Genomic DNA, 13,738 nt, shown 5'->3' with positions numbered 1-13,738 from the left:
AGATTTCCAATATCATTATGTACACTCAATATCTACACTTTCTGTTTTCTTATGAATGATAGGGAATCAAATTCTTTTGTTTAAAGGGTTTTAAAAAGCAATTTGTGCTTTTGATTGTAAAAAGATTTAGTTATAAGAACTGGATCTGGAGCAAAGCTGTGCTATTGGAACAAATAAAAAAAATGGTGATAAGATATCTACAAGATATCTAAAGAAATATAATCAGTTTCCTTGAAAAGTTGGTCATATTCTTTTCAGAAATTATAAAGGCCAAGTTAATAATCAGAGTTATTCTGACAAGTGCTTACATAATGCTGGATAGGCTCAATATTGATTTAATTGATGCCAACCAATATCAAGAGTAACTCCAGGTTTCTCTTCACTAAGGTATTGGCCCATGCTCGACCATATAAAGTTATACTACCACTACTATCAATGAGGTTTTTGAATCAAAACTCTGATCACATAGTATTTAACTCCCACCAGCTAGAAGTTGCATGCATATCATTTTTTGTAAAGTTTTTTATTATTTCATTTTATAATGCATATAAAATGGAGGTAACAATTACAACATGATTTCTTCCATTATAGCTCTTATTCCAGGGTGAGTGGTACCAAGTGTCCAGTGTAAGATTTTGGACTGTTTCCCACTGAGTTGCAATTACAGTTTGTGCTGCTAAGTTCATATATAAGATCCATTCTTTTGACAATATATGTACATTGGTATCGTCACAAATATTGATGCACATTTTGCCAAATGATCATAATGATCTTGCTTCATCCAATGTGCAGTTCGGTGTATAATGTATGTACGGTAGCTTTCCTTTTCTTTTGTTAAAGGATATGCTTGGCAGGAGTCACACAAAACTGATCAGGAGGACTTTAAACTGAATCCTGCACAGCAGAACAATTAAATGCTAGAAAATGGTATAAAATCATGTACAGGTAACAGGAGTGTGAGTTAAGCCAGAGTGGGTAACCACTAATACATAAGGGGGGGACAGTAAGGGAGTGTTTGGGGAGTGTAATCCATGGTTTTTGATGGCTCTGTAGCAGGACTGGGGAGCATATTCCCCCTCAGCAGGCAAGATCTGTTTCTGCCTTACCCCTTGTATGTCATATTTTGTAGGTGGGTGGCATCACTCATCTGTTGTCACAAGGATTTCAGGTAATGAGCCTCTTTGAAGACGTGCTCACAACGCACCTTCAGAGAGATTTGCTCCAGGATCAAGAAGGTGTTTGTCCTCAAACGTCTTTTAAGACAGGATTTGCACTGAAACCATTTTAGCAGCAGTTGCAATGCAAGCCCCTTCATGAGATATTTAAGGCACAATTGCAAACCACTCAATGGTGAGCAAGGAAACTGGAGACCGCTAAACAAACTAGGGTGGCTGCATGGGGAGCTTTCTGGCGAACACATTTAAAAGAGACATGAATGGGAATTGGAAGGATCTAAGGATCAGTCCTGCCTTCTTCTGGCTTAACGTTCTAGAGGAGGCCAGGTCGATAGAACTAAGGGCACATCTCAAAGAGCAGGGTCCTGGCAAGGCAGGTCTGGTAGTCCAGTCAATTATGGTAGGCACTGCCAGATCCCAATCAGGGTAGCAGGGGGCAAGGCAGGGTCAAAAGGCAGCTTGTCAGCACCCTGGAGAGCTCACAACAATCTTTGCTTGCTTGGACTCACTCAGGAAGAGCTGTCTTTAAAGGACCATTGCCCTGACTCCTACAGCATGGCTGTGCAGTGGTATGAATTGGACAGGTGTTCCCCAGGCTGGAGGACTCTGTTGAAGCCCCATCATATGGCCTGAGTGGTCTGTAAGAAAGAGGTGATGGTGCTCCAGGTGATACTGCCACTCTCTCTAGGTCTGCCTCTCTGCTGAATGTGACAGCCAAAGAGCATGATAGAGTTTTAGGAGATCACAAGCTAAATATGAGCCAGCAATACAAAGCAGCAGCTAAAAAGTCAAATGTTGTTAGTCTAGGCTAAGCCATCTAAAATGCAACCTAGAATTACATTTGCCTTTTTAGCTGCCACATCACACTGCTGACTGAAACATGTCCATAGGAGCACAACAAAAAATGGTTAGGGTCCTGGAAATCTTGTCCTGTGATGAAAGGTTGATGGAATTGGTATGTTTAGCCCTAAAAAGAGATGATTAAGAGGTATTGTGGGAGCATCTTCAAATACTTTCTGTGTTCTTCCATAGACGATGGAGCAAATACATTTTGCTCCAGATTCTATCCTTGGTGGCAACAGAAAGCACATGTAGGCCACCATTTTGCCATCTATCAGGTGCCCCTGATTAGCTCATAACTAGGGTGCAATGAAGAGAACCATCTATTGTTTGCCCAAGTATCTGGTATTATGTCTCATAACCATTTTAGCTATTGATAGACTATCTATAATTGGTTCAGTCATTCTAATTATATTTTTATTGTTAACATTTTTCACGTACACATGTACATACACATATACATATGTACACACAGACAAAAGAAAGACACAAGGTGATGGATTTCAGTCAACACAGCTTGTGAACATATCACACGACAAAATCTTTCAGTTCTGGACTTCAGTGAAACTTCCAGATGGACAGCAGAACTGACCACAGAAAGCATTTCTGTTGTTATTGACAGCTTTCCTTGGATGGAAATCTTGGATAGAAAAATGTTTCAGTTTGTACTCTTCACAGGACATCTTTTCACTGATGCACAATAATACAAGTGTTTTGAAGAGTGGAAGGAATCAGGACCGGCCCTACCAATAAGCAGAATGAAGCAGTTGCCCCAGGCAGTTAATTATGGGGTGCCATGAAAGGGCTGCAAGTGATTAGTTATTTAATTTATTATTGCTGCATTTATCCTCCCAAGAAGGGAGAAAGGTGCTTGTGGGGTTTTCTGCCTCAAGTACCGAAATTACTTGACCAGCTTTGGGGACGAGTCTGCACCTTAAGTCAGAGGGCACAATTTCCTGCTTCAACTCAGGCAGCAAAATGCCCTGGACAGAATATGGTATGCCACATCTCTTGCGGTTCAACTGAAGGTAATAGCATGGGAAAATCAGGCAGATGTCTTATATCATTCAGAGAATGGAATGTCTGGAAAGAGGAAACTCTGAAGATAATTTCATGGAAGGTGAGGAAACATTCAATCTAAATCGTTTATGGGTGGTATTCATCATCTTTAAAATGTCACCCACATATATAAACTAACTTTATTGGAGACATATTCAGTGTTCTGGGTCAGATTATCATATGTGGTGAAACTGATAACTGAGATTGACTAATCGTTTTTAAAGCCATCTGAGGGCCAAGCTAAATGTTGATCCCATCATTTGTCCTTAAGCCTAGTATTTTTCTTTCACAAATAGCTGACAATTCAGATCAGAGGCTTTTTTCTCTTCCCACTAATCTGGATTCCACTCCCTCTGAAGTTTAGAGTTTGCAGCTTGAGAGTGCTCCTGGACTTGCCACTGTCAGTAGAGGCATCGGTAGTGGCAGTTCTCTGCAGTGCATTCTGTCATTTCAGTCTTGAACACCAGCTGCAGCCCACTCTGGAGATACATGACCTGGCCTTGGTCATCATGTGTTAGTTCAGGTTGGGTTACTACTATGCCATTTACATGGGGCTGCTTCTGGAGATGGTTCGGAAGTTTCAGCTGGTAAAAAAACCTCTCGGCCTCCAGCATGCTAGCAGGAGCCTGAAGGTGTGAATATGTGACATTGATTATGTGCCAATTACACTGGCTGCCAGTATGTTTCTTGGCCCAATTCAAAGTGCCTAAATAGTTTTGAGTCTGGTTAGTTATGTCCCAACCCATAATATAAGATCTGCTGTTTGTGTGCTTGCCTGTGAAAACCAGATAGGTTGATGAGCACACAAGACAGGGCCTTTGGGGTGGAATAGTGGAACTCTCTTGCAGTTAACATTCCAGCTTGGCCCCTCGTTCTGACATTCAATCAAGTATTTAAAATGTATATTTTTGCTTAAGATTGCTTAGGTGATCTAATTCAGTTTCTCACAAGCACTCAGTGCTTGCAATAGAAAGGAAAGTGCACAGGGAGGGTCGTCCCCATTCTAATCTGGCTCCTTCCAGCCTGCCAGAGGGCTACTACTGTATGCTTCTTCCAGGGCAGAGTGCAGTTGTGTTGGGGAGGAGGAGGCTACAATCTGGCAAATTGGAGCTTATCTCCCCATTACATTGGCTCCCAAGAGAACTGATGACATACAAACCGAGACAGGCAGCCTACAGAAAATCCAGAAACTGTAATGTTCCTTCAAACATAATTTAATATACTACTTTTGAGTCCAAGAGAACAGTAGCAGTAGACTAAAGAGGGAATGGCCTTCGTGCTGTCTAAGCCGATGGTGCAAAGCCCACCCTGTTATTAGCCATGTCAAAGACGGAATAATATTCCTTAAGGAAGACATCACCGAGGATCCATAGGGGCTGCCCATTTGAGGAAGCCAAGTATGTGGTCTCAATTCCAGCTATGCAGTATCCATTGCTCTGTGAAATAAAAGAAAATGTGTTATAAGTTCCATCTCTGATGGAAGAAAATGTGATAAAGCCTTTGAAAAAGGTGTACGAAATCATGTCCAGATTAGATTGCAAGTTAGAAATGTGGCTGCTCATCCACTTGCTATAACTATATAGCTGTGAATATACTTCCTAGAGATTGTTTGCAAGTGCATAGCTCATATGGTAGCTATGAGAATTAGATCCATAATACATGTGCTCTAATTCTGAGTCTCTGACCACCCACATGTGCAAGCTTAGAACTGACTGTAATACACACATGATCAATAGGGATGCCAAAGCAGCAAGCACCATCCATACTCTGGCAGAAGTGACAAAATTAAAGGATTCCCCACCACTCATTTGTAGGTACTGCAAGTCTTGCTTCTAGAGATAAAATCCAGAGCAGACTAGTCTATGGAAAGATCTTTGCATTTACAAATGTAGGGAAACAAATAAGATGGCAAAGAGAGACCCATGCAAGGTCCCCAAAATAAGAATCAGAAAAAATGATGTGAAATGCCACCAATGCTATCTTTTCATAAAGCAAAGGCTGTGTTATCAAGAGCATTGGTACAATATCTAGATACTCTCTAAGGCTTAAGTGCCTTAGTGTAAAATACCGTATTTTTCGCTCTATAGGACGCACTTTTCCCCCTTCAAAAATGAAGGGAAAATGTGTATGCATCCTATGGGGCGAATGCAGGCTCCTTGGCTTCAGCGATAGCAACGCGAGGCCTCTGAAGTGCAGAGGGAGAGCTCCCCCAGCGCTCCGGAGGCTTTGTGTTGCTTTCACTGAAGCCGCCTGAAGCCCCCAGAGTGCAGGGAACTCCCACTGTGCTCCGGGGGCTTCAAGCAGCTATCTGCAAGCTTTCGGAGCACAGCAGGAGTTCCTGCCGCGCTCCGAAGGCTTGCAGATAGCCGTCTGAAGCCTGAAGAGTGAGAGGGATCGGTGCACACCGATCCCTCTTGCTCTCCAGGCTTTGCTTCGCTGGAGAGGCGCTGCACAGTTTTCCCTCTCTGCACAGTGCCCCTTCAGCGAAGCGGGAGGAGAAATGGAAGGGGCTCCGTTTCTCCTACCGCTTCACTGAAGGGGCGCTGCTCAGAGAGGGGGAGATTCCCCCCCCCCGTTCTCCCCCTCCTATGGTCCGGTGCGTCCTATAGAGCGACAAATACAGTATGTGCCATTAAGCAATGTTGTACACTTACTTCAGAGATATAGGCAGAGGGAGGCAGTGGGAACTGGACTCCGTTAATGACAAAGGTGATGGTGGGCATGTTCTGGACATTGTTGCAGTTCACCACATACTGTGAAAGAAGACAAACAGAAGGTTTACTCAGTGAGCACACCAGGCCATAGATTGGTCAGACTCAATCCACACTAGAAAATAGACTGACAGATGACATAAACTTGATTTATTCTAGTCACATACAGAGAACAGACACCTTTTAGAGTCCCCTTGTTTTTAAGCCTTTTTTGAAAAATTTTATCTGAACTTGACTATTTTTATGTAAGCTGCCGTGAGGGTTTTTGGTTTTTTGTTTTAAGCAAGAACAGTATGGCAACAAATTCTAATATAAATAAAATACAAATGGAAATACCAAATACATAATAAACAAGCAACATCAGAATTATCCTGCTGGATCAGGCTGAGACCTGTCTTCTAATCCAGCATTCTCTTTACCATAGCAGTGAGGACAATGTCTCTGTGTTCATCTAGGAGCACACATCTCTTGTACTTAACCTGGCTGTAGCATCCTAGGTGCAAGATTTCAGATGGAGCCTGTTCCCCTGTGATGAAGAGTGAGCTGCAGGAATTTTCCTGCTCCACCTACCTCTCCATTGTATTGTTCAGCTCCTATAGCCTGCAGGAATGTCCCAATGTACTGCTGAGGGATAGTTAGCTGGCAAGTGCCAGTGTCTACAATTCCTTGGCAGCCTTCACTGCACCAGCCGGTAGCCTCATCACCAATGGCAAACCTATAGAGATAAAAGCAAAGAATGTTGCAAGGTTAATGTTAGCAACAAAGAACAAAGCAGGCAATAGGAGAAACACAAAGACCTTCTCATATTTAAGATGGAGGAGTCTTCATCTATAGCTACAAAGGGTTGTGGCCAATGCTAGTCCTACTCAGAGCAGACCCATTGAAAATAGCATGACCAATGTAGGTCCATTAATTTAAATGGATTTTCTCTGAGTAGAGTTTAGTTGGATACAACCCAAAGACAGCTATTATGGCCATGGAAACACATACATAGCCACATAAACTATAACCCAAAGAGGTTTACTTACTTCAGATCAATCTTTCCTGGAAAGTAAAATGCAGTTTTCAACGCCATGCTGTTTCCCACTTTCAAATGTGAAAACCAAATCTGAGACATCCCAAAATTTGGGAATCTACTATGCTTTGAGTAAAAGAAGAAGCTTCTGTTGGAAAAACTTGTAATATGGGGGGTGCAGACAAAATGGTAATACCCAGGGATTTGCCACACACGTCCTGTTAAAAAGGTGACGGGAAAGACCTCTGAGATGCTGGAGAGCTGCTACTAATCCATGCAGAACAGCCTTTGCCAACCTAGTGCTCTTCAGATGTATTGGGCTATGAGTCTTATTTGCCCCAGCCACTGTGGCTGATGGAAGTTGTAGACCAAAAGCGTCTGGAGAGCATCAGGCTGGCAAAGGCAGATTTAGGCAACGCTAGACAAAATGGACCAAAGAAGCTGCCTTAGTGTAAAGCATCATCATCATAGGCTTGCCAACCTAAGTTGCTGGAATCCTGTATTTTTGCAGCGTTCAAGGTGCTGGGAAGAGCATGGTTTGCTTCCTTTTATTAGCTGGTCCATCCATTATGACTGAAAGTGCTGCACAAAATATTGTGGTGCGAATCTCCCTATTCCCTGGTGACAAGTGATGAGTGACTCATCTCATTTTCCCATGCTGCCTTCGTTTGGCAGTCTTTTAGAAACAGAGAGCTTCTCAAGCACACCTGTCAGCAGCTTTCAGGCAGCATTTGTTTGCTAAGAAAACAAACTACTACACTTCAGCAAGGATATCCTCGTGCTTGCAGCAATGAACACCGTTTTGTTATCTATTGCTCCTTCTTAGAATTATTTTCTTTGTTTTGCATAACTATCCCATTGAAATTAATAGAACTTTAAAGTGCCTAACTTTGAATGGATCGCTATCCTCCTGGTTTTTGAAGGTTCATTTCCAGTGCTGGAGCACACAAACCCTCCCACCTCTTGACGTACTAGCATGCAGACACACACACACACACACATTTTAAAGTAGCAAACAAGAATAAGACTATTCCCCTCTGTAGAAATGCTGCACATTCAAAGAGGCTGGAGACCTTTTGTTATCATCTGGATAGAGACGTGGCAATGGGAAATCAAAGCAAAAAACCATGATTAGCTATAGATGAAATGAGAATTATGAATATCACTTACTCCTCAATACCAATCTGCCAGTAAAGCTCACGAGTGACGGGTGCCCAGGCAATTTCTCCTGAGTACAGTTGAGTGTCAACACCTCCTAAGATCAATTCACCTCCATACTGAACAGTTGGTTGGCTGTTGAGTGGGGAAATGGACAAAACCAGTCAAGGCTAGCTTTATGAATGTCTTCAAGGTCTATATTTGCATACATAAAAGCAGGGAACATGGGAACAAACAATTGGGACACACTACTTCAGTTTGACAAATCCTGAATGACCACAGGGTTCCTCTCACCCCTCCCAAGATCAGATTCTCTCTTGATTTCAAAGGAGGGAGAAAACCCATCCTTTCACCACTCCATTTTCTAAGCCAAAAGGATGGCTAAAGTGTGTTAGGGCAAATAGGGGACTTGATAGTCATTTGGGGATCGTATGCATAAACTCTTACTGTAGGCAGAAAGGCTACATCTTATTGGTAGAGCATCTGTCTTTCTAGGGGTCTTTGAGGAAGGATCTGCTAATGGCGAAGGGACATAACTCACTACCAGAGCATCTGCTTTGTGGACAGAAGGTCACAAGCTCAATAGCCAGCATCTTCAGGTAGGGCTGTGAAAGACTCCCTGTCTGAAATCCCGGCTAGCTACCGTCAGGTGGAGTAAAGGCCAGACTCTTATACTAAGACAGCTTCCTATGTGAGGAAATTAAACCTTAGCATGTGTTGCAACCCTCCCCAAATGAAATATTTTTAAATGGCTGGGACATCCATCTCAACTCTGAATGATATTCATGGTTTTAAGGAGCAGTAAGAATACTACAGGGAGTTGTAATTTAGTTATTCCAGATTAATATCTATGAGCTCGATCTTCTGAATGCCTCCTGACAAACTTACAGATTTTTGTATCTCACCGTGAGAAATAGAAGCTGAAGATGGGTTCAGAGAGCTGCCCTTGCCTCATCATTGACTGCATGGCTGTGTATGACCCCCCTACAGCTAAGGCAGGATAAGCCATGCCCAAAATCCCATCAAAATTGGCATAGTAGAAGGGAGTGGCAGGTTCATTCTCACTCAGGCCAAACTCCTGGTTTTGAATGACAATATTCTGGACCTGTAAGGAACAGAAGGAAAAATGGGTTTCATCCGCAATCGGAGGCATAGCAATGATTTTGAGCTTGAATTAATCAAATTATCAATAGTAAGAACAGGTAACACATGCCATTTTTAGGAATAATGCAAAACAAAGAGGCAATGAGACTGTGAGCTAAACAAACATAATTTGCAATGCCTCACTGGGAAAGCTTATGAAGTTCTCCTTACACTAGACCTGGTTAATTTGTAAAGGAATGAATAAAAAAGGTGGGATCATAAAATGACCTTTTGAGTTTTCTGCCTCAGATGTTAAAACAGCTTCGGCAGTCATCAGGTTCAAACTACTTGTCCACCACAGCAAAGTACCCATTATGTAGAAAGTGGTGTGCAAAACAACCAAGCAAACCCTCATTTCTGCCTATTGCAGTAGTGGCACACAGCCAGCAATATCTGGGCCACAAGCTTCCATCTTAAGCTTTGCTTGGTCCCCTTCTTTCTTAGCTTGTGAAGTAAATTCTGGTCGCAATGCTGGGTTCCGAACAGACTGCTTTTTCTTTGATTGACCAATGTTTGATGATTCCTAGAATGCCACAAAGTTTAAGGTGGGTGAATGTGTGATCCAATGGTCACTTACCTGCACAGTATCATAGCCTAGCATGACGGTCAAGTCACCACTCCCATAGTAGAGAGTATAGGTCTGTCCATTGTTGTAGTATGTAGAAGATGCACTGGGGTTAAATCTATTGTGGTTTTCTAGAGTAAAGCAAAACAAAACCAAAAGCACAATATCATGAACACTTCCTAACTGAGTCATGTTCTTTAATACATTGGCACATTCTATTGTTATTTTATGTCAGAATGTCAGTGCTGAAAGTTATAAAGATTTTGAACTAAAGGAGGAAAAAGAAGGATCAGCCATCTCTAAAATATCACTATAATATACAGTTTTTCCATTCCCGTTAAAAATAGTACAAGAGATAAGTTTGGCTTTTTAAAAAAGAAAACAAGCCAAATTGGCTAATAAGTTCATAGAAACAAATTTCTCTGCAGCTGGATGTTAGTACTCACCACAGGCTGCTGTACTACAGTACACAGATGGTACCCAGAGATTGGAGGAGCCAGTATCCATCACAACAAGGAAGTCCTGTGGTGGAGTCCCAATGCTGATCTGTCCAAAGTAGAAGGACTGTCCAAGGAGAAAATTTTGGTAAGAAGAAAGATTTTGTCACATTTTTAAATACTGAGCTTCAACATTTCCCCTTCATTTCTACTATTGTTCCCACACAGAAATGGCAGCTCAGGTCATTTTCAAAATGCATCCTAGCCCACAATGGGAGGTAAGCAATAGTACTGTCCAAGATCATACAGTGCGTTGGTGGCAAGCTGAGTGCAAGAACACAAAATCAAAATGTCATCATTTAATCATCTTCTGTAATTACAAGGCCCATTGCTGGTTAGACTTCACACCTATTGGCACACCCCATTGCGTCTTGAGACAGACAAATGCCAACCACCACAACATTATCAGATTCAAGTAAGGGATACACACACCCAGCCATTGCTGTTTTCACCCCAGTAATTCCCCCTTAGTGTATCTTGTAGACAGTAGAGGCTGGTGAAACCTAGACCTGGTAGGGTGCCTTGGAGCTTTTAGTTCTATGCTTGCTCACTGCATAGGGCTGATTTTGGAACTGCACCTAAATTAAATCTCATCAGCGGTGTATGCAGGCTTAGATTTTTGTTCAGTGGCTCTCTCTCAAGCTTGTAAAATAGTAAAAAGGAAAACCACCAGCTACCGAATGGTTGTCATAGAAAGATAAGCACTCTGCAGCTTGTTTTCCTGTTCAGTTAAGAAGAAGAAGAGTTTGGATTTGATATCCCGCTTTATCACTACCCTAAGAAGTCTCAAAGCGGCTAACAATCTCTTTTCCCTTCCTCCCCCACAACAAACACACTGTGAGGTGAGTGAGGCTGAGAGACTTCAGAGAAGAGTGACTAGCCCAAGGTCACCCAGCAACTGCATGTGGAGGAGCAGGGAATCAAAACCAGTTCACCAGATTACGAGTCCACTGCTCTGAACCACTACACCACACTGGTGGTTTTAAGGAAAGAGATTGATGCAACTTATTCTCAGGTAAGTGGACAGAGGGTTTCAGGCAGCATACTTCATTCACCATAATAAAAATAAAGCAATTGTCCCAATGTCATACAGTAAGCTTCATGACTGAGTGGGGATTTGAACCCTGGTCTCCCGAGTCCTAGTCAAACTCTCTAACCATTACACTGCCCTAGCAAGTGACATGATTAGAATTACACTTTTGTTGTATACTTCGTTACCTCTAACCCTCCAGCTAGGTGACAAAGTGGGCAAGCTCACTTATTCCATCATTTCAAAAGTGGAGAAGCACTTTCACTATTCAACCCCAAATTCATCATGGACAGAGACAGTGGTGTGAAAATGGTCTTGACAGGAGCAATTATGCTGCTATTATGAGGCCATATAACCTTTGACAGACTGAAAAGTGAAAGGGCAAGGTGGGCAGAAGAAGAGAGAAAGATGCATATTTTATTATTTTAATACTCACATTCAAGTAGTTGGTTATTGGTTCGTAAGCAATGTTGTATTCATTCAAGTGGTATTTTGCTGCAGGATCAACGTAATTTTTCTTCAGAAATTCCTCCAGCACTCCTTTCTCCTTCATATTCTCCCGAATGGATTTCCCTTTCTTCAGAATGACTCTGCAGAGGACACAAAGATCTCAGGAAGCCAAAAGCAACAGTGCTGGTCCTTCTGTACCTCTCCTATGCCCTCTTTCTTCATCAGCTTCCTCCTCTATTTTGGTACTGGGAACTGCTAACAGTCCATCGTGCTACTTTATCATTTATTTTATTCATCATATTAAATTTTATTAAATAAATAAAAGCAAGGGAGTGCACAAGGCAGAAAGAATAAGTCTTGAAGCCCAAAAAACTAGGGTTAATTTTTCTATGGAAAGATAAGAACATGGGTAGTCATTGGCTGAAAATGTGTGATCTGTTTTAGCTTCCAGTAATATTTCCATGTAGATCATTACTACAGGGCTCATCCAGACTGCCTTTTGTGTCACAGGTCTGGGATTTAAAGCTCTGTCTCCAAGCTTTTGGGTCCCTGCACTTTCCCTGGGAAAACCCAAGTTTTGCAGCTGAATTGGAGCAAATGGCAATTGGGTCTCTATGTATATCCATTTGCTTCAATTCAATGATAAAACATAAGGAAAGCACAGGGACAAAAAGCTGCTCAGGCCTGGAGCTTTAAAGTGCATACCTGTGCAACAGAAAGTCTGAATGAGACCCTAATTGAGACACTCACCTCTCCAGCCCCTCCGACAGGTGGAGACAGACCAGTACCAGGATCAACCACTTCATGATGTTTTGTGTCTTGGCCAGTGTGATATTCTAGAGAATCTAGAAATCCCTTCCGCAGTTACAGCTGTTGTGTCCCTACTTTTATACCCAGGGCTACTCTCCTCTGCTGGCTTATCTGTTTACTCTTGATGTCCTCCAGTACCATGCATTCCCAATATCTACACTTTCCATTGCTTACGAGTGATAGAAAGTCCTTTGTTAGAGTGGTTTTAAATGCAGCTTGTGCCCTTCATTTTTTGTAAAAAAAAAATTGAGTGATTATCTACAAACTTTCGCTAATACAGAAAACAAATCTGTGATAAGATATTAATAAGCCAAATTCTTTATAATCTGTTCCTACCCTTTTCAGAAACAATGAAGGACAATTTGATAATCACAGCTGCTGTGATGGGTATTTAATTGTGGCTAGATACGTTTCATTTTTATACACTGAGTCGAACAAATATTGTAACCCCAGGTTATCTTCACTAAGGTATTGGGCCATGTTGAACCATGCCCTTGGGAAGCTGTGCTTGCTAACATTATATTTAATGTCGTGTTTGGGTCTAAGCTGTGATCAGTTCACATTTAATATCTAGGTTTTTCAGTTGATTAGTATGTCAAAGATAATACCATAATTGTCAACAGCTCGAGTTCCCTAATAGAACTTAATGAGGTTTTGAAATAGCTGTTTTCTGTTGCATGAACACATTTTCACACCTTCCTTGCATATTTATGTGGTTCAATTCAGGCATTTTTAAATTGTTCTATGGAAGATCTGTGCATGCCAGTCCCATCCTCTCCACCACAATGAGTGGGAAGGTCTGAAGGGGGATTGTCAGCACATTCAGGGAATTCAGGGAACTCTTCACCCACAGATAAAATTTAAGAATAGTATGAGAAACTATTCCAGATTAGCGTCAATTACAGATGACCTGCTTATTGAGCATTCATGCTAATTTGTTTGCAAAAGTGGGCAATGTTGGCTGTTTATTGCTCTGGAGCCAAGTGAGGATTACCAATTAAGATCCACCCTCTATTGTGTGGGCAGGTAATCCCTCCCCCTACCTGGCCTGGTTTCCCTGGCAACACTTCCCCCAGGTGGGATTGGACAACTCACTGGGGTAGGCAGGGACCTCCAGGTATCCCACCTGAGGGAAGGCAAAGCCTATGTTGATGGGGCCACTCCAGATCCAGGGCTGCGCGCGTCCACGCAAAGTGGGTTTTAAGTGGGGAGCGGTCATTATTGAACACACTTTCTGATTTTTTTTGGGGGGGTGGCTATGGGACAGTGTGCCAAGCTATCCATA

At 42.2% G+C, this 13,738-nt stretch overlaps 1 protein-coding gene across 1 annotated transcript; it reads right to left on the bottom strand.

Annotated features, from left to right (window-relative positions):
* Nucleotides 1–2,410: 2,410 nt before the first annotated feature.
* Nucleotides 2,411–12,516, bottom strand: LOC310847793 (pepsin B-like). Its single transcript, XM_083745887.1, has 9 exons — nucleotides 12,394–12,516; nucleotides 11,630–11,783; nucleotides 10,113–10,230; nucleotides 9,679–9,797; nucleotides 8,864–9,063; nucleotides 7,971–8,093; nucleotides 6,356–6,500; nucleotides 5,729–5,827; nucleotides 2,411–4,510 (listed from the first exon to the last, which is right to left on the bottom strand). The coding sequence occupies exons 1-9, from the start codon at nucleotides 12,447–12,449 to the stop codon at nucleotides 4,358–4,360; spliced, it is 1,167 nt and encodes a 388-aa protein (XP_083602013.1). The 5' UTR covers nucleotides 12,450–12,516; the 3' UTR covers nucleotides 2,411–4,357.
* Nucleotides 12,517–13,738: the final 1,222 nt, after the last annotated feature.

The sequence above is a fragment of the Podarcis gaigeae genome (assembly GCF_964106915.1).
Source record: "Podarcis gaigeae genome assembly, chromosome: 6".
Lineage (NCBI taxonomy): Eukaryota > Metazoa > Chordata > Lepidosauria > Squamata > Lacertidae > Podarcis > Podarcis gaigeae.
This window is presented reverse-complemented; position numbering and strand designations above follow the sequence as displayed.